The sequence below is a fragment of the Mizuhopecten yessoensis genome, unplaced genomic scaffold (assembly GCF_002113885.1).
Source record: "Mizuhopecten yessoensis strain PY_sf001 unplaced genomic scaffold, ASM211388v2 scaffold775, whole genome shotgun sequence".
NCBI classification, from domain to species: Eukaryota; Metazoa; Mollusca; class Bivalvia; order Pectinida; family Pectinidae; genus Mizuhopecten; species Mizuhopecten yessoensis.
This window is the reverse complement of record NW_018403715.1, coordinates 495083-517470: the sequence shown is the minus strand read 5'-3', so window position 1 is coordinate 517470 and position 22388 is coordinate 495083. Positions and strand designations below refer to the sequence as shown.

The 22388-nt window shown below is 37.6% G+C and overlaps 2 protein-coding genes across 7 annotated transcripts in view; one reads left to right on the top strand and one right to left on the bottom strand.

Annotated features, from left to right (window-relative positions):
* Positions 1–3842: 3842 nt before the first annotated feature.
* The window catches only part of LOC110452786 (soluble guanylate cyclase 88E-like), a 52347-nt gene continuing 33801 nt past the window's right edge, over positions 3843–22388 (bottom strand). For 5 of the 6 annotated variants that reach the window (XM_021501464.1, XM_021501506.1, XM_021501480.1 and 2 more), the window contains one exon: positions 3843–5579. In XM_021501464.1, coding sequence (XP_021357139.1) covers positions 5508–5579 — 72 coding nt within the window. In that variant the 3' untranslated portion in view covers positions 3843–5507. The remainder of the gene's footprint in view (positions 5580–22388) is intronic. The other variant, XM_021501472.1, reaches the window with a different exon arrangement.
* On the top strand, positions 9598–21574 carry LOC110452821 (microfibril-associated glycoprotein 4-like). Its single transcript, XM_021501519.1, has 4 exons — positions 9598–9875; positions 16295–16507; positions 17872–17984; positions 18273–21574. Exons 2-4 carry the CDS (start codon positions 16299–16301, stop codon positions 19124–19126), a joined length of 1176 nt encoding a protein of 391 aa, XP_021357194.1. The 5' UTR covers positions 9598–9875; positions 16295–16298; the 3' UTR covers positions 19127–21574.

Below are 22388 nucleotides of genomic sequence, written 5' to 3'. Positions count from 1 at the left end.
CATGAGATCAGGGCCCTTGCTGCGTCATGGGCCCTCCTCAATGGGTCCCCCTTTCAGGAGGTCATGTCCGCAGCTTTCTGGCGCGGACAGACTACCTTCACGGATTTTTATCTCCGGTCCTTGGCCTCTCATTCTGATGGATTGTATTCCCTTGGACCGGTGGTGGTTGCACAGTCTGTGGCTGTTCCTCCACAGTAATTCAGTGATTTTAAATAGTATGCTATCAGGCACCACGGTGGTACACCTGCTCGTTTCACGGGGAGGTTTTCCATTTTTTAATTACTTTCGGGGCTTTATTAGGGGGGTTCCTTGAACCTTTTCCCTACCTTGAGCATGTCTCGAGTTTGTTCCGTCAGCCTGGTCTGCCTGGATTCGAAGCCTCCACTACGGTAAGACGAATTCGCATACTAAAGTTATGGTAATTATTACTGAAATGAAATTGAGGTTTTTGAAGTAAAACCAATTTTCATGATGTAATACTTACCATAACTTTATGGAGTCCCACCCTGTATTCCTCCCCTTGCCTCCTCATCCTGGCTGCCTTTAGGCTCCATAAAAGGGGGTTTGAGGAAGGGAGATCACTCCGTGGCTCTGTCATCGAGATAGAGGTTACGTCACGGTAGGGAGGTAGGGATATTTGAATCTTTTGTTTTTGGGCTACAAAGATGGGTGTAGGTATTGTATATGCATACTAAAGTTATGGTAAGTATTACATCATGAAAATTGGTTTTACTTCAAAAACCTCAAATTTTTGAGTTCGTGGTTAGATTGCTTAAGCAGTCCGTTGGCATATCTATGTGTAAAGGACACTACCGACTCTTTCACACTGGCTACTTATCTTTCGCATTAACTGTAGGCAGACGTTCTTTGATCATGATCTTATTGGAATTATTATGTTTCCTGGTGTCTATGAGAATGCGACATTACTTGGATTTACAAGGCGGGTGTCAAGGAAACAGACGACACTTCCAGAACACATGGGTATGTATTCATGAAAATGTTCTCATGCTCAAGCATAGATTTTGTGCTCAAACCGAATTTCTTGTTCCGTTTATAAATTCATGATAAAATCTATTTAAAAGACTTAAAGCCAAAATCTGTTGACAATGTTTACATTTAACTTTTCAATCATTTGACATGATTTAAGTGAGTTGTGAGAAAGTCGGTTTGAACACAAACTCCATGCTAGAGCATTGGATCGGTTTCATGATAACGGGCCATGGTCTTTTCTCTCGTGTTCTTTTCTAAGCGTTTTCGTATAAAAGTTTCATTCGTTCATATTTTATCATTGTTTCATCGGTTTTGTTTGTACTTTGATATTCTCTCGTTTCCGTCATAATCTTATCGTCCCTGGAATATCTCAACGTCATCACCAGCCAGGCCATATTGATTGATCGCTCTACCAATGATGGCAGAGGGAAGTGCAGTGCGATGTACCGCAGTAAAGGTCAATACTGAAGAGAGCTCTTCTACTGTTGCCATATGAACCAAATACAACATCAAACACCACACGAGTCTTCGCAGCAGTCTACGCCTTATATTCCCCTAGCATGCCTGATTTGTCTACCTTCCTCATCCACTATACACTCTACATTTACTTATTATTGATGCTGCTGGTATCTTTCAGCGTTCCACCAATAGGATTATCTGCATTGGGTGGCATTTCAACTCCTTGGACATTTGATTCGGGCGGACAGTCGTCCTTTCTTCGTAATCACACATCTCGATTTTCTTGCCTTAAACTTTATTTATGCCCAGAAGTCTACCCTTTCTAATGCAATCAAAACCTATTGTGCTTTGGTACGCGGGATGCAAATCATAGTCAGACCTTCCAAGCATCCTCGATTTGATGGTTGGTATATTTCTGATTCTGTTCGAGGTCTTATAGTTCCTTCCAGTGACATTGATTAGAAGTATATTCTAGGACAGAGATCGATAAATATGATGACTTAGAATTTAAACTCAACTTAGTATGACGCACCTTTGCGCCAAGGGGATTCATGTTGTATTAATGAAGGGGGCCCATCACGAGAGCAAATTAAGTGGAGGGGGATAAATATGGACATAGACATTTTCAACTTTCAAAGGCAGTTTTGACCGAACTTGGTCAACGGTGCATTTTTAGCTTATACAAAATTCCAATGTGGTTAAACGGCCTCCAATTGGCCGAGTCATTTGTCCTATCAGGATGAATTTAGCAAATGTTCAACAGATAGTCCTCTAGTGACTCTGACCATAGCTCTGGAATTTTGGTTAATTTCAGCGAAAGATGGCCGCCCTGGCCTCTGATTGGATTAGACGTTTTCAACCTATCACCCAACAGGCCAGGCATTCTACGTAATATTTATAAAGATAATCACCTCCTTGTCATGAATACTGTAGGTGTTGCTATTTTTCTATGTATTTATATTCTGTCTTCTGATTAACTGAAACAGTTTTCCTCAATTCTTTAGTTCCATATTAGTTTTAACACAAATTGGTAGAGTTATTTCTTTTCCCACTCTAGCTTACAAAAACAAGTTTTGTAATTGTTCTGACTTGATAAGAAACTGAAAATAATCACCATGGTATAAAATTTTCGGAAAGCTTGTGTATGAATATCTGCAATCATGACAAAGTGTTTTCATTAAACATAATATCGCAAATATGCCCCTATTTGGGGTGTTCTGTCTCAAAGCACCAAAGAAGATAATGGGACTTGTTCTTTAGAAGAAGTAATTTGAGGGATAAGATAATGAAACACACATAATAGCCTTCATTCCATTGTTTTAACTCAAAGGCACCTGGAGAAGCTCAAAATAACAAACACAACAATAACAAAATGTAACTTTATATAAAAATAACTTACTTTGGAGTAGAAGTACAATATGTTCACAAACCATTATTGCAGGCATTCTGGCACATACTGTACCAATAATCAAACAGTTAGTTCAGTCTTTAGTATATGACAGAAAAGTCCTTAAACAGTTACTACCAGTAATAACCATACCAACAGATCATTTCTTCTACATCACTTAAGGATGCCTGTCCCACTACAGGCAAAACACTAGAGAGCTCCACTGTGGTTTTTCGAAATAAAGTTACCTCCCTTTAATTTCGTTAACTACAGCCTATTGGGCCAGGGTATTTCCATTTACCTGGTGACTCAGCTGTTTAAAGGGACATTATAACAATCTGAGGTCCAGGGTTCCAATCCTGCTACACTCCTGCTGAGTTTTGACACTCCAAACACTGTTGTTGATATTATTTAATTTTATCTTTCTTATTTTTTTCATAGAATTCCAGCAAAGTATGGTTTTCTTTCTAGAAATGATTTATCAATATTGAAATCATGTCGAAAAGACTGTTCTGGCACAGGGATCCTTATTACTGAAAGCCTTGGATGGTGGAAAGATCAGTGGACATCTTCTACAAGCATGTCCCATATGAAACGTGCATGTGGGATAACTTTTTCTCCGCCTCTGCATATGAAAGATACATCTGTCCCATGTGACTGACTTTGTATTCCACATAAGTGCACTCATTGACCTGTACTATTATGATGTCATAATCAGATGATGGCGTTTTATCATGATGTCACAATTGAAAAACCATCAAAACATTATTTGAATGGCAATTTTGCTGTCAGCAAGTGACACCAACCACATCAAGAACATAAGATTTGTTGTCCAATTAGCCTACCCTGAAGGTTTTGCATGGACCTTTGAATTTGAGGTATACCATACTTTATTTCATCCTCGTGTTCATGGGTTACGCTCACTTTCGCTCTCTGCACCCCTGGAATATGTCATAGCAAAAGTGAAGGCACGCGGCTAGCTATTTGATTGGTATCAGGTAAAAATAAACTGACCAATCACCAGGCTGACACTAGTCCTTTGAAGATTACAATGGAGCGACACCTGACTTCAAAGCCAATAAAGGACTAGGGGCGTAAAGGGCCATTTCTGGCCTCATCAGTGATTTAGAATTTGTTGTTATATTCGTAATCTGGAATAAATGAAATACGCTAATATGACATTTCAAATTCATTCGACAACTGGTTTAGGAGATTATAGCATTAAGAGGAGAGGCATAAACCCGCATTTTCATAATAAAATGCGTGAATATCATCTATTGTGCGCTATTTGGTCGAAAATTTGCCAATTTGAAGGGAATGAACTAAACACTCTTCATTTTATGAAAGCCTCTGCATGCAACAAACAAATAAATATTTGACATACTTAAACATTGTCATGCCAGTGTTCATTGGATGAAAAGAATTTTTGTTTGTCACATGCGGAGGCTTTCATTTCTGCATGCTAACTGTTCAAACTAGTCTTCCCATCTCATCCATAAGGTGGTGCACACTTATGCTTCGATTTTGCTATGACATATTCTAGGGGGGCAGACAGCAAAATTTACCAAATTCAATCATTATGGAGGTATGTAGTTTTTAAATAATATGATAAAGACACAAAGTTTAGCAACTGTCTTTTACAATTTGAATATTAACTTACTAATGTTTATAAACATGATAATCAACCATCACAAGTTTTGGGACCTTTCTCTCCCACAATATTGTAACATGTCACCATCACTGGACACTGATGTAACATGTCACCATCACTGGACACTGTTGTAACATGTCACCATCTCTGGACACTGTTGTAACATGTCACCATCACTGGACACCGTTGTAACATGTCACCATCACTGGACACCGTTGTAACATGTCACCATCACTGGACACTGTTGTAACATGTCACCATCACTGGACACTGCTGTAACATGTCACCATCACTGGACACTGTTGTTACATGTCACCATCACTGGACACTGCTGTAACATGTCACCATCACTGGACACCGTTGTAACATGTCACCATCACTGGACACTGTTGTAACATGTCACCATCACTGGACACTGCTGTAACATGTCACCATCACTGGACACTGTTGTAACATGTCACCATCACTGGACACTGCTGTAACATGTCACCATCACTGGACACTGTTGTAACATGTCACCATCACTGGACACTGTTGTAACATGTCACCATCACTGGACACTGTTGTAACATGTCACCATCACTGGACACTGTTGTAACATGTCACCATCACTGGACACTGTTGTAACATGTCACCATCACTGGACACTGTTGTAACATGTCACCATCACTGGACACTGTTGTAACATGTCACCATCACTGGACACTGTTGTAACATGTCACCATCACTGGACACTGTTGTAACATGTCACCATTACTGGACACTGCTGTAACATGTCACCATCACTGGACACTGTTGTAACATGTCACCATTACTGGACACTGTTGTAACATGACACCATTACTGGACACTGTTGTAACATGTCACCATCACTGGACACTGTTGTAACATGTCACCATCACTGGACACTGATGTAACATGTCACCATTACTGGACACTGTTGTAACATGTCACCATCACTGGACACTGATGTAACATGTCACCATCACTGGACACTGTCAACACCACTTCCTAGTACTATCAGTTAATATTACTGGTATCCACACTATCACCTCCTTCCATTAGCCAATATGTCTGCATTGTTCCTTTACCCTGTAATGTAATTTTTAATTTGAATAAAACGTTGATGATACATGATAAAGGAAATACCTTAAATACAAATATAACTTTATAAATTTTATAGTATATTATAACCATGATATAACCATTATTTTTTATATTATGTTTCAAAAACATTATAGTAAAGAATAACTTTTAAAACTGGTAATGTTTATTAATATAATAAAGACATAAGTGTTTTAAAGACATGATACAAGAATTTCCCAATTTCTCCACTTGATGTGACAATCTACTTTAAGGACCAGGATTCAAACTCTAGACTTCAGGATGTTATACTATGTTATACAACTGCTCAAACCAACTGAGCTACCTGGTCAACTGGGGAGTGCAGTGGGACATGGATCCTTAAGACAAATAACAGATGTACTGCATGATGATTTATATGGCAGACTAAAGATCTCCAGGACTGGTAAAACTTATCTCTAAATCTAAGACAAGTTTCTGTTTTATAACAGGAAAGTCACAATATCGTAACTGTGGATAAAATGATCAACATTGAGGGTTTTTGAGATGAGACAGCTGGTAACATTTTTACTTAATCCTTTCACCACTGTAGACCTTAATGGACTTATCCAGATCAATGCATGGTAGAGTTTATTTAAATTACATAGGGATGAAAGGATTAAAGACTTATTAAATCAACACTAAAATATAAACAATTTAGACCTTCAGTAATTTCTTAATACTTTAATACAGTAACAACAAAGCAATCCATATAGTTCTCCACATGTGGAAAAACTCTGGTATCAAACTTGTACGAAGGGACATAACTCTGTACATAGCATGGAATGGAATTTCAGTTTGTGACATCCATTTACCAAAGAGGTACTCACATACAATATTTAGCTATTTTAAGTGAAAGAGTATAATAGATTTGTCCCAAAATATACATGCTAAACAAAGGGCAATACAACTGTATATTTTGATATAAAGTAGAGACCTAGTTTCAGTAATTAACACTGTAGCATCTCACTAGGTACTTGCATACAAAATATTTTGTCAATTGCCTGTGACATTATATAAATAAGTTGAGTGTGTGCCCCTTTAGGGCAATGGAGAGGAGCAGAAATGTGGAAATCAGTGTTAATTTTTGTCAAAGGAATTTTGACTTAAATTGGCAAGAAGCATATTTGGATGAAAGAGAAGGCTTACATTAACAAAGGTGTAATATGGTCAGGGGCTTCTTGTACCTAGAGCAACAGGGTTCTGTAGGGGAAAAAGGACAAACGTTTGAACTTTTTATCCAGATTTAGAGCGTAAATAATGTACACGTTCTTTGACTGGCAGAGATCTAGACATTCTTTGCTTCTAGCTCAATTGTCATTCTGCTGATTTTGACAAAACTTTATACAAATGTTCTTAAGGTTTTGATGATCAACACATGTTAGACTTGCTCAAGTCCATAGACAAACAAGAAAAATCAGTAAACTGATAGATTATGCTCCCTGAATATTTCACTAAAAACAAAATAAAACGTGACCTCAATGTTACCTTGACCTGAATTGCATTGGCAATACAGACCAAATGGTTGTATGCAACAGACCTCCTTTCCATCCTACTAATATCCCTTGAAACTTCATTGAGTCAGAATTCATGGCCTGGAAAATGAATTTGATTTTCGACTTCAATGTTACATTACTCTTGGGTGTATAGACCCAATTGTGGTTTGGGACATGTCCCCCTTGTAACATATATCTCTCTAACATATATGACCTAGGGTATATGGACCCTAAACTGGTATGCATGTACAACATACCATGCCATCCTACATATACCCCTTAAATCAGAAATTATCAACCAGACAAGGAATTTGACCTTTGATCTCAATGTGACCCTGACCTTTCACATACAGATTCAATAAGTGTATGCAACATACCATGTCATCATATATATACCACTTAAAATGCATTGAACTATCCTCAGTTTACCAGAAGTTATGACCCAGACAGACAGAGTAGTGACTATAATGTTCCCTTAAAAATCTTTTTAGGAGCATAAAAATAATCATATATAGACTAAAGGCTAGCCTAGCACGACTTCAATTGTTACTCAATCAGAATCCATTATAAACCAGGGTTGAAGTGTATCATAACACTGGTTATAAGCTAAATAACAAGAGATCCCAGAGGGATCTTGGTGCCCACCTTTGTACCATCTTCATTAGTTCTTTGTCAGTTCGATCTTTTCTCTTCTTTCCTCTAATCTGTTTGATCGAGTCATGTTAACAGTAAATGCACCTTGAGGTAACTTTTGATCTAAACTTAATACTGATGTGTATGAAAGCCAACCTTCAAAGTGAGTTTGTCATTTCACATATTTACTAGTACAGTACTTAATGAGAAAGAAATAGAATCGATCATTGCAATATGAGAAAGATCTGTTTAGTTCTTCTTTTAATCCATTTTGTTTTTAAGATCAGTCTCAAAATATAACATGGACAACGAGGGATCAAGGGGAACCTACATATAAAATTTGAGAAAGATCCCTCATGTGCTTCTTGAGAAATAGCGATAACAAACTTTCAATATCAAAATCCAAGATGGCTGCCTGTCGGCCATGTTGTTTATCCGATCAGTCTCTAAAATTGCCCTGCACAGCTAGGACCAAGGGGAGCCTACATATAAAATTTAAGAAAGATCCCTCTAGCNGATCAGTCTCAATAGTTGCCCTGCACAGCTAAGGATCAAGGGGAACCTACATATAAAATTTGAGGAAGATCCCTCTAGCACTTCTTGAGAAATAGCAATAATAAACTTTCAATATCAAAATCCAAGATGGCTTCCTGTCGGCCATGTTGTTTATCCGATCAGTCTCAATAGTTGCCCTGCACAGCTAAGGATCAAGGGGAACCTACATATAAAATTTGAGGAAGATCCCTCTAGCACTTCTTGAGAAATAGCAATAATAAACTTTCAATATCAAAATCCAAGATGGCTTCCTGTCGGCCATGTTGTTTATCCGATCAGTCTCAATAGTTGCCCTGCACAGCTAAGAACCAAGGGGAACCTGCATATAAAATTTGAGAAAGATCCCTCTGGTACTTCTTGAGAAATACTGATAGCAAGAATTGTTTAAGGACGGACGATGGACGACGGACGAGGGACGACGGACGGCGGACCACGGACCACGGACGCAGGGCGATTTGAATAGCCCACCATCAGATGATGGTGGGCTAAAAAGTACAGATAAAACGTGAACAAGAGAGGTTTCCTTTTCAATAGGACTGAAGTGTTTTTTACCAATTTTTTATTTTTTTAAAGTGTGTCATGCAAATTTTGTTCTTTATTTTCATGATCTTACACTAAAACAAGCCAAACTTTGGGCACAAATAACTTTATACTTTCATCTCATTCTGCCAAAGAACCTAAAGAAAAATAACTGCTTTCTCAATAATCAAGTTGTACAAAGCATGGTTAGCTTGAGACATAATCTTTTGACACTTTCCTTGTTAAACTTTGCAGTTAGTTTTTTGAAATTTTAATGAAAAACAATTGGTTTTATTATCTAAAATAATTATTTTTATAAAAGAATTTGCTGTTCAGATAGTTTCAGAAAACATATGCAATTGAATTATTTTTTATGATTTTTCATTAAGCTTGAAAAATCTGGTTCAAACGACCTTGTTTACTGTTTACATGTTTCAAGTGCCCGGAAAAAGTGGCAAAAAGTTGAATAAGTATCAAGTAACCACATTTGGCTGCCTTTGTAGTTCTATAATATATGGCATGGCAGGCCGAAGTCCAAAACACCGACAGCTGATGATAAAGAAAAAGTTTATGTTGTGTAGTTAGAGAGAAGGCAGCCACTCTAGGCTGGAAATGGAGCTGGAATATCTAAAACACATGTTTATCTAATAAAGTCATTAATTGGCTCAGCAGCATTGGTGGTGCATTAGTGGTCAAAACAGCTATAGAATTTCATTGGAAACCTAAAAAAAGTTTCAGTGAGGCCCATTTTGGGGGAAAACTTTCACATTTTTTTCATGGTTAAAAAATGATTTATCCCAACAAAGGGAAACAACTGGCAGTGAATTAAACTGCGCAGACTAATGAATCTCTGTTTAAAGTGGATGAACTAATCATTGAAGAGTACGCTGCAAGGAGGTGAAAATGTGTTCACAAACATCAAGTCGCCCCCTGGTGGGACCCCCTAGGGTATCAGGCGTTCCTTTAATTTGATTCTGCGAACAATGTTTAGGAATACATCGCTGTGACAATGGACTGGGATCTACAACAGGACGTTTAACCTACTCCACATTCCAAATATAAGGTGAGTGTAAATGTTCTTCAATTTGCTTACCTGAGCTGTGCACTGTGTGTAATCTTATGTTGCAATTTGTCAAATTAGTTCTCTTTGTTATTGTATATGTATTTGAGTTGAAAAAATAACTTTTTCAAGGTATCTATATCTTTTGATCCTGCTTTCATAAAAAATATTGCTTAATGAAATCAGTTAAAGTATTTTCAAACTTAAAAACAACCCCTAACAACCTAAAACTACAGCTCAAAAACTCTAACATCATAAAACCACCACTCTTAAACTCCAACAGCCAGAAAACCACAACTCCAAAAATTAAAACCCCATAGATGATAACTCTTACAACCCAAAAAGTCTACAACACCCTAACTCTTACAACCCCAAAAGTCTACAACACCCCAACACTTACAACCCAAAAAGTCTACAACACCCCAACTCTTACAACCCAAAAAGTCTACAACCCCCTAACTCTTACAACCCAAAAAGTCTACAACACCCTAACTCTTACAACCCAAAAAGTCTACAACACCCTAACTCTTACAACCCCAAAAGTCTACAACACCCCAACACTTACAACCCAAAAAGTCTACAACACCCCAACTCTTTCAATCCCAAAAGCCTACAACACCCCAACTCTTACAACCCCAAAATGTCTACACCACCCCAACTCTTACAACCCCAAAATGTCTACAACCCCCCAACTCTTACAACCCCAAAAAGTCTACAACACCCAACTCTTACACCCCCAGAAGTCTACAACACCCCAACTCTTACAACCCAAAAAGTCTACAACCCCCTAACTCTTACAACCCAAAAAGTCTACAACACCCTAACTCTTACAACCCAAAAAGTCTACAACCCCCCAACTCTAACAACCCCAAAAAGTCTACAACACCCTAACTCTTACAACCCAAAAAGTCTACAACCCCCCAACTCTAACAACCCCAAAAAGTCTACAACACCCTAACTCTTACAACCCAAAAAGTCTACAACCCCCCAACTCTTTCAATCCCAAAAGTCTACAACACCCCAACTCTTACACCCCAACAATGTCTACAACACCCCAACTCTTACAACCCCAAAAGTCTACAACACCCAACTCTTACAACCCCAAAAGTCTACAACACCCCAACACTTACAACCCAAAAAGTCTACAACACCCCAACTCTTACAACCCCAAAATGTCTACAACACCCCAACTCTTACAACCCCAAAAGTCTACAACACCCCAACTCTTACAACCCCAAAAGTCTACAACACCCCAACTCTTACAACCCAAATCCTCACTTAACAAACCAGAACAAACTAAAACCAACTGTTATAACATCCCCAAAAACCACAAATGAGAACAACTCCGATCCAGATTTTACAACTTCAAATCACTTTTAATCATCAGTTTGCTTCAAAACTAAAAGAAAACTTAATAATTATGGTGCAATAAACTGTGATGTATGATATAAACTGTGATGTATGATATACAACTGTGATGTATGATATATACTGTGATGTATGATATACAATGGTGATGTATGATATAAACTGTGATGTATGATATAAACTGTGATGCATGATATATACTGTGAAGTATGATGTATACTCTGAAGTATGATAAATACTGTGAAGTATGATATATACTGTGATGTATGATATACAACTGTGATGTGTGATATACAACTGTGATGTATTATATACAACTGTGAAGTATGATATATACTGTGATGTATGATATATACTGTCACGGAGTATCACAACAAAAGTGTGATTGATTATCAAATACAACAAAACTGTGATGAATTGTCTACTACAACAAAATAAAGGATTATTAATCACCACAAAATTCTGATAGATTATCCAATACAACAAAACCTAGTTGGGTTGTCTACAACAACATATCTGTGATGGATTAATCACAAGAAAACTGTGATAGATTATCCACTACAACAAAACTGTAATGGATTATCCACAAGAATAATTTGATGGATTATCTGCTACAACAAAACTGTGATAGATTATCCACTACAACAAAACTGTGATAGATTATCCACTACAACAAAACTGTGATAGATTATCCACTGCAACAAAACTGTGAAAGAAGATCCACTGCAACAAAACTGTAAAAGAAGATCCACTGCAACAAAACTGTGATCGATTATCCATAACAACAAAACTGTGATAGAAGATCCACAACAAACTTTGATTGATTATCCACCACTATAACAAATCTGAATTGGAATATCCATTACAACAAAACTGTGGTGGATTATCTACAACAACAAAATTGTAATGAATTATCCACAAGAAAACTTTGATGGATTATCCACTACAACAAAACCGTGAAGGAAGATCCACTTACACAATTCTGTGATGGAATATCCATAATAAAACTGTGATGGAACCTCCACTACAATAGAACTGTGATGGATTATTCACAAGAAAATTTGATGGAATATCCATTACAACAAATCTGAGATGGATTATCCACAAGAAAACTTTGATTGATTATACACTTCAACAAAACAGTGATAGATTATCCACTACAACAAAACTAAAATAGATTATCCACAAGAAAACTGTGATGGATTATCCACTTAAACAAAAAAACTGTAATGGGTTATCCATTACAACAAATCTGAGATGGATTATCCACAAGAAAACTTTGATAGATTATCCACTACAACAAAACTTTGATGGATTATCCACAAGAAAACTGTGATTGATTATACACTTCAACAAAACAGTGATAGATTATCCACTACAACAAAACTGTGATGGATTATCCACAAGAAAAATGTGATGGATTATTCTCAACAGCAAATCTGAGATGGATTATCCACAAGAAAACTTTGATGGATTTTCCACTACAACAAAATAGTAATGGATTATCCACAAGAAAACTGTGATCGATTATACACTTCAACAAAACAGTGATAGATTTACCGCTACAACAAAACTGTGATGGATTATCCACAAGAAAAATGTGATAGATCATAATCTACAGCAAATCTGAGATGGATTATCCACAAGAAAACTTTGATGGATTTTCCACTACAACAAAACTTTGATGGATTATCCACAAGAAAACAATGATGGATTATCCACTACAACAAAACTGTGATGGAATATCCACAACAACAAATCTGAGATGGATTATCTGTTAAAACAAATCTGTGATGAATTATCCGTTACATTAAATCTGTGATATATTATCCACAAGGAAACTTTGATGGATTTTCCACTACAACAAAACTTTGATGGATTATCCACAAGAAAACAATGATTGATTATCCAAAACAACAAATCTGAGATGGATTATCCATTATGACAAAGCTGTGATGGATTGTTGTGCAACAATAAAATTGTGTTTGAATAACTACCACAACAAAATTCAGTTGGATTAAATGCAACAATAAACAGTGTTAGATTATAAGCAATAAAGTCTGCTGGATTAAATATGATTTCAGAATTATGATGGATAATCGGCAACAACGAAATTGTGGTGGATCATATGCGACAACAAAATAAAATGGATTGTATGCATGAATGAGATTAATTGTGCCCAACTACAAAACAATAAATAACTACATGACGTTAATTAAATATATGACAGCATACAACTGTGAGTAATTATATACAACTAGATACTAGCATATGTATTGGATTATAACTACATGAAACAAAGCTTCATTGTACTTAACCATACAAATGAAAATGATATTATATACAGCTACACGTAGATAGTTGTGGAATGGATTATATGAAACAACACAATTTTGATGGAGTGTATACAACTGTGTTACTATGATGGAATTGATACGTTTTGTGTGGTTGGTTTGTGTTTTATGCGCTTTTAACTGCTCAAGCATTTAAGGACGTGTCAGGTTTTGGTGATGGAGGAAAGCCGGAGTACCCAGAGAAAAAACACCAACATGCGGCCAGTACCCGGTGACTGCCCCCTGTAGGCTTCGAACCTATGGCCCAGTACCTCCCAGTGGTGGAGGGCAAGTGATCATAGAATGTTAGATGCATTAACCACTCTGCCGATGCGGTCCCAAAAAAACCTACAGATCTGCTTTTGAGAACAAAATAAGGGATGTCTTCCCTAATAAGACATTATACATATTAATATTTGTTTTGCATTTTTCTTTGGATTCTCCGGTTTTCCTCCAACACCAAAACCTGGTTCATCTTTAAATGACCATAGCTGACCTGGTTCATCTTTAAATGACCATAGCTGTTAGTAACCAAACCAAACCTATTTGACAGTTGACCTAGAAAGTGACACTGACCTTAGATAACATTGTCTGTACACCATTTTGTGGTTGATGCAGGTATACACACATCAAGTTTCCTTAAGTCTTCATTCTCTTCAGATTTTTAAAATTAAATCTCAAACACAAGAATTTCATCCAAATTTTGCACTTATTTGACCTCTTTTCTGGAGGTGAAGGTCATGGAGACCTTATAACATTGCACTGCAGACCCTCTGTGGGTGATGCAGGTATGCACTTTAACTTTCATCTCTAACAGTTGAAAGAGCTGATAAGCATCGCACTAAAACTTTGCACTTATTTGACCACTGACCTCCAGATGAAGGTCAAGGTAACCTAATAAAAATGTATCGCACACTTTTTGTGGGTGATGGTGCACTTCAACTTTCAACAAGACAAGTTTATTGGTTTAAAAGTTACAGTGCAGACAAAATTTCAATTTTGTACTTATTCGACCATTGACCTAGAGGTCACCTAAAAACAGTGCACTACACACCTTCTGAACATGATACGGTACTTCAAGTTTCATCAAGGTGTTTGGAACAGTTCAACAGTCATCACACAGGAAAGTTTTTATTAGAATATGAAAGAATTTCAGAACCATAAAAGAATTACAAAAGAACATTTGAAAGGGAAACAACATCAACTGGTTGCTTGTAACTTCAGACTCGAAGAAATATCATTTAATTATGCTGAATCATTGGTACAATTTAAACTTCAGACTATGTCCATAAACGCATGTTGACCTTTCATCTTGAAATTGTAAGCCAGATGTCCAAAATTTATTTCAACAAGCTTAAAACTATTATAATACACTTCTAGGTCATTGTTTAGCTGACTAATAATGTACCATCAAAACACTTTTTCATTCATTCATTAGCCCTTTCAGCACTATAGACCATAATGGACTCATCTAGATAAATATGTGGTTAAGTCTACTAAAGTTACACAGGGGTGAAAGGGTACATATGTAAGTAAGTTGTCCGAGACATATAACTTTGCTATAACACCTAAATAAGCCTAGTGTGGTTTGGTCGCTAAACTGAGCCAATAAGCCTAGTGTGGTTTGGTCGCTAAACTGAGCCGATAAGCCTAGTGTGGTTTGGTCACTAAACTGAGCCAATAAGCCCAGTGTGGTTTGGTCACTATAATGAGCCAATAAGCCTAGTGTGGTTTGGTCACTACACTGAGCCTATAAGCCTAGTATGATTTGGTCGCTACACTGAGCCAATAAGCCTAGTGTGGTTTGGTCACTACACTGAGCCAATAAGCCTAGTATGGTTTGGTCGCTACACTGAGCCAATAAGCCTAGTGTGGTTTGGTCGCTATACTGAGCCAATAAGCCTAGTGTGGTTTGGTCACTAAACTGAGCAAATAAGCTAGTGTGGTTTGGTCACTACACTGAGCCAATAAGCCTAGTGTGGTTTGGTCGCTATACTGAGCCAATAAGCCTAGTGTGGTTTGGTCACTACACTGAGCCAATAAGCCTAGTGTGGTTTGGTCACTACACTGAGCCTATAAGCCTAGTATGATTTGGTCGCTACACTGAGCCAATAAGCCTAGTGTGGTTTGGTCACTATACTGAGCCAACAAGCCTAGTGTGGTTTGGTCGCTACACTGAGCCAATAAGCCTAGTATGGTTTGGTTGCTAAACTGAGCCAATAAGCCTAGTATGGTTTGGTTGCTACACTGAGCCAATAAGCCTAGCGTGTGTTTGGTCGCTACACTGTACTGAGCCAATAAGCCTAGTGTGGGTTTAGTCACTAAACTTAATCAGATAATGGGGGGTTGGGGGTGTGGGTGTTCTAAAATCAGAATTGTTTACTTATATCAATTTGAGCTTAGATCTTACTTACTGATTTGTAATAGTTAAGCTGTCACCTGGATGCTACTGCGAAATTAAAGGGTTGGATCAGAATAAAAAACGTCAGCCCATTTCAACACCTAGAATTTCTGTCTTTTTTTTATTGCTTAATGTTTCTTCTTGTTTCTAAATACTTGAATTTCAAACATTTGTAATTCTCAGCATTGTAAGATTTGTCTTATATAAAACACATATGTAGAAAAATACTTACACTTCATAATATTTTTGAACAGTGTTGATGGTATATATTTAACCCTTAACTTTGATAAAATTCTTCATAGATTAGAAATGTGTTTTAGGGCCATGGGAGCTACTGGAATAACACTTGTGTTGGCTTGTGTGCTGAGTGTGACGACAGCACAGCCTGAAGCGAGCATCTGTCAGTCCATGGACTATCGTGCCCTCGATAGGGAGCTTCAGAATGAGCACCAATGTATGATCCTTGAGAAGTTACAACGAGACTTTGAAGCCGATAAAAACTCACGAGAGACCCTCCTCGAAGACCTTGTGCGGTAAAGTCTGTTATACATTACATCATCATTACAGTAGAAAACATTCAAAACCATTTATTATTATTCTGAGAGTTTGCATATTTTCAAAATTCTGGTGTAGCTTTTAGCAGAAACCTAAGTTTCATTAGATATGCTTCTCCTCAGAAAAACAATTGCCCCTCTGAACTCGAACGGTTTTTTACTCAAACTCAAATGACCAGAATATGCCCCGAACTAAAACAGATTTCATCTCATATTTTCACTCAAATGAGTTAACCCACCCCCCTCAAGTAATGTTCATTTAACTCAAACACAGGCAAGTGAAAGAAATTAATTTTTATTTACTGATATAAGTTAACAAAAATCCTTTTTCAAGAATACTTTAACTTGCAATAAAATGAACTGATCCTGAAGCACAAATATAGTTTACCTCAAACCTTAACCTTAAAAGTGGACCAAGGTCAAATATATGTAAATGGACTAAATGAAGATACAGGCTAAATGTCCTTACGTATGACTTTTGGTTATTCAAAACAACCCATTTAAAGATGTTAATACATTTGACCCCAGTGACCTTGAAAGTCTAACAAGGTTATGCAATTGAACAAACTTTGTAGCCCTTCATACAAGCATGCTACTGGCCAATTATCATCATCTGAGGCCTCTTAGACTTGTATGACTTTTGGTTATTCAGAAGATGTCATTTAAAGAGGTTTACATATTTTACCCCTGGGTTAAAGTAACTACAAACTTGGCAACCCTTCCTCTCTGAATTCTACGGGCCAATTAAATATCATCACCCTTGGCCTTTTGGTTCTTCTTTTTACAAAATCATATCTGTGACTTTAAAAATAGGTCAGGGTCATTTTTATTTACAAACCTTGTCAGGCTCCATCCCAGGAAGCTAACAGCCTAATATCATCACCCTTAAGGCCTTTGGGTTCTTTAAATCAAGTTGTTTAGATGTTTTGACATATTTGACCCCTATGACCTTGAAAGTATGTCAAAATATGTCAGGTGATCATGAGCTAATAAAATATGAATTAGGCTAATTCCGCTCCTAACTCAAACAGATATTAAATCAAACCCAGGTGAATCGAAAATCCATACTAACTCAGATACTCACTATAACCTTTACTGGGTTATATTGTAGATGTGCTTATTCCGTCTTTGCGTATTGCAGAGTTATCTTCTCTTGGGAGCAGGTATTGATTGTTACGTCACTTGTTTGTGAGAGAAACGTCATCAATTTTTGAGAAAACAACGTAATTTTCTCACACAGACCAATGACGTAACAATCAATACCTGCTCCCAAGAGAAGATAACTCTGCAATACGCAAAGACGGAATATATAAACAGAAAAAAGTTTCACTTTTATTCTACAGGAGAATAGACAAGCTCAGCAAAAAGATCTCTAAACTCAGGAGATCAAAGGAGGATGAGAGAGAAAAACCATTGAAATTTGCACCGGCACTAAAGGGTGTGCCTCTTATCCGAGGTAAGAGTTTTTTTGTTTGAATCTCAAAATTGTCAGAATGTGAAGGACAAACTGTACACGATAACATTAACACTTACTGAATGAAACTTATATATTTTGTTGTATAATACTTATACTTACTGTATAATACTTATGAGGTTTTAATTTTGCTCTTTTCATGGCTTAAAAAGTATGCCAAAAAAGTATCCTTTAGATCCATTGCCCTCCCTTTAGAAAGAAAGCTAGCTAGGACAGTCCATATTCTTATAAATAGGATTCTTTGTTTGAAAAATGATGGTGTATTTGCAGACTGCCATGAGCTGCTTATGAACGGTATTACCAAAAGTGGCGTGTACTCTATTAAACTGCCAATGGGCCGCATTGTCAATGTCTGGTGTGACATGGACACAGATCATGGTGGTTGGACAGTCATCCAGCGACGTATGGATGGTAGCGTAAACTTCACTCGGCCGTGGGACGACTATACATTTGGGTTTGGTAACGCCAACTCTGAGTACTGGCTAGGGAACGAGAACCTGTACCAGATGACTACCTATTACAACTATACATTGAGAATAGACATGTATGACTGGGAAAATGGTACGGCCTTCGCTGAATATGGCATCTTCTTTGTATCCTCCGAACAGACCGGTTTCCGTCTCAACATCGGGCAATTCAAGGGCACTGCAGGGGATGCCCTTAGTTACCATAATGACATGAAATTCACCACAATAGACCGGGATAATGACAAATGGTTTCTCAACTGTGGTGCTAAAGATGGCGCTGGATGGTGGTACAAGAATTGTGGTTATTCATCTCTCAACGGCCTCTATGTCACCGACACGAACCACACTATAACACCTGATGGAATCATCCGAGGAATTATATGGTTCCACTGGAAGTGGATGTATGACTACTCTTTACGGCAAACCGAGATAAAGATAAAACCCACGCTCGCTCTAAAGATAGAACGTGAGGTCTTCCCAGACCTCGAGGACAACATTCCGATGAGAGAGAACGTACCACAGACGGAGGTAGGAATAGAGGAACCCCTAGAGGAGGAGGAGGTGGAGGAAGAGGAGGAAGAGGAAGTGGAAGACGAGGAAGAGGAGGATCGAGATACGCAGGAGGACAGCGATTCATTGGGGGATTCTCTAGGGTGATTATGTATACATACTTGCAAAGAAATATTAAAAACCCTGCTAAACATCATTGTTGTAATTTTTCTAAATGATGAATGTTTTGAAAAAATGCCATCCATTTTTGTTTCATATCAGTATGTATTTCAAGGTGATCATCAATATCATCTATATCTTCACAATTACAGAATGATATTCTTAAATCTTCACGTTATTTAGGTCTTAACATTTTTATTGAACTGCAATGGGCTTGTTACCAGGCATTGGGCTTATTACAGGAAAATTATGGTACTGATGCAACTCTAAGTGATGTCTTTTCTGATTTACCTGGAATTTTCCGTGACTTTCATTCATACAAAGTGCAAAAACAAGCTTATTACATGATTTATCAATCTCCTGCAATCTGATTGGCGGAGATCTACTTTGCTGACAGTGATGTAATGATGTATTAAACTCTGGAGTTCGACATTATGCCAATTAAATTTTTATTGCAGTTTACATGTGACTGAACAATCCTGATCAAGAACTGGTTCACCAGGACCAATGACCCCAGTAAACCAATTCCTTTACCAGGGCAAAAATAGTCAGGCATCAAAAATAAAAATAATTAAATGCTTTATCATAGAAGAAATAGAAATAAATAAAGATGTGTTTTAAATTTCAAAATTTAATGACAATCATGCACATCATCGAATGGAGCAAAAAAATGATGGGGAAATAAACTTATACCCTCAAAATTTCCATCCAAATTGTCCTCAAAGTGTCATGCTAAATTGTTGACAAGGATTGGGACTGTGAGGGAAACATAAATATCATCACATGCTTTGATATGTTTGTCACCATGACATCATACAATTTGCCTTAACACAAGCTATGTTTGAATCAATCAAGTCAATTTCTAATGCATGGGAGATAACTCCGTCATATGTTACTTTCCATATCCTAGCACGGACATATTGTAGTTCGTGTAATTGATTTATACAGACAGTGAATTGACATGCCATAGACAATGGTTCCATGTAATATTGATTCCTTATAGACATACTGATTTTTTATAGACCAGACTTTTACCAAGAACAATTGTATGAATTGTCAGGGAATGAATCAATATTTTATCACAAACATCATAAAATGAATTGAACTGACACATTTTGTGAAAAATATAACAGCTAAGAAAACATGGAAAACGCCACAAAATGTTTTTAGGCTTTGCAGCAAATTCCTGACACATCTAATAGCATAGACGATCCATGTTACATCAAAATGTGTGATGTAGAACACAAAACAAATCCTTTTTACCCACTGTATATAAAATATATACCTGGTATGTGATGGTGTTTTTCTCACTTCATAACAGATTGAACAGGTGATTATAAAGATGTAACACTTTTGCATTCTTTGTTCATTCAGAGATATACTTTTGAGTTGTACAGTATAATTATATTCAGGGCTCACATTGGCACCTATTTGCCTTGCTGGTGATTTTTAGGCTACCAATAATTTGCCTTGCTGGTGATTTTTTGGCCAATAAATTTCCTTGCTGGTGATTTTTTGGCTAATAATTTGTCTTGTTGGTGAGTTTTTTTAGCTAAAAATGTGCCTTCTTAGTGATTTTTTTGCTACTATTAATTTGCCTTACTGGTGATTTTTTTTAAAGCTTTTTGTATTTACATTTTTGGCTCACACACAGTTACTTGTTTACAATACAGTGTACAAAGACCTAAGTAATATAACTCCTGCCTCCTTCAGTTGCTGCCTATTGTTTTCCAAGGGGCCCCATGTTGCCCCGGTTGGTGTGTCTGGTTATAAAAGTCACCTTGACCCCTGTCAATTATAAAATGTCTTTAATGGACAGGTTCCCCAATAGGGATATCTCTACTAAACAGAAGCATCGTTTATACACAAGGGGCCATTGTTACATGCTTGATTGTGTTATAAAATGTGGGTAGGAAAAGGAGTCCTGGTAACAATTACCTTTTTTAGCCAACTTCATAATACATCATATGTTGTACATAGAGGAACTTTGATAATCCAGTCATCTTTATTCCAAGTAAAAATTACTTGATTGTAAGATGGGTGGAGTAGATTACAGGAACATTATTAGGTCAATCTCTTCAATAAAATACTGGCCTGATGAAGGGACATTTTACGTAGTTGCCAAATAGTAAGACATCAGGATTAGTGGTGGCTGGATAGTGGGACTACAAGATAAGTGTAGGCTGGGTAGTGGGACTACAAGATAAGTGTAGGCTGGATAGTGGGACTGCAAGATAAGTGTAGGCTGGATAGTGGGACTTCAAGATAAGTGGTGGCTGGATAGTGGGACTACAAGATAAGTGGTGGCTGGGTAGTTGGACTACAAGATAAGTGTAGGCTGGATAGTGGGACTACAAGATAAGTGGTGGCTGGATAGTTGAACTTCAAGATAAGTGTAGGCGGGATAGTGGGACTACTAGATAAGTGTAGGCTGGGCAGTGGGACTACAAGATTAGTGGTGGCTGGATATTGGGACAACAAGATAAGTGGTGGCCGGATAGTGGGACTACACTTATCTTGTGGTCCCACTATCCAGCCAGCACTTATCTTGTAGTGGGACTACAAGATTAGTAGTGACTGGATAGTGGGACTATAAGATAAGTGTAGGCTGGGTAGTGGGACTACAAGATAAGTGTAGGCTAGATAGTGGGACTACAAGATAAGTGGTGGCTGGATAGTGGGACAACAAGATAAGTGTAGGCTGGATAGTGGGACTACAAGATAAGTGTATAAGACTGGATATAGGGACTACAAGATAAGTGTAGGCTGGATAGTGGGACTACAAGATAAGTGTAGGCTGGAGAGTGGGACTACAAGATGAGTGTAGGCTGGATAGTGAGACTACAAGATAAGTGTAGGCTGGGGAGTGGGACTACAAGATAAGTGGTGGCTGGGTAGTGGGACTACAAGATAAGTGTAGGCTGGAGAGTGGGACTACAAGATGAGTGTAGGCTGGATAGTGGGACTACAAGATAAGTGTAGGCTGGGTAGTGGGACTACAAGATAAGTGGTGGCTGGGTAGTGGGACTACAAGATTAGTAGTGACTGGATAGTGGGACTACAAGATAAATGTAGGCTAGATAGTGGGACAACCAGATTAGTAGAGGCTGGATAGTGGGGCAACCAGATTAGTAGAGGCTGGATAGTGGGACAACCAGATCAGTAGTGGCTAGATAGTGGGACAACCAGATTAGTAGAGGCTGGATAGTGGGACAACCAGATTAGTAGTGGCTAGACAGTGGGACAACCA

What these genes read in the sequence shown, in the direction of transcription:
- LOC110452821 (XM_021501519.1), top strand. Translation starts at nt 16,299, where the DNA reads ATGGGAGCTACTGGAATAACACTTGTGTTGGCTTGTGTGCTGAGTGTG. An exon ending in CTCCTCGAAGACCTTGTGCG is followed by an intron (nt 16,508 to 17,871) that starts GTAAAGTCTGTT and finishes TTTATTCTACAG; the next exon opens with GAGAATAGACAAGCTCAGCA. An exon ending in GGGTGTGCCTCTTATCCGAG is followed by an intron (nt 17,985 to 18,272) that starts GTAAGAGTTTTT and finishes GTGTATTTGCAG; the next exon opens with ACTGCCATGAGCTGCTTATG.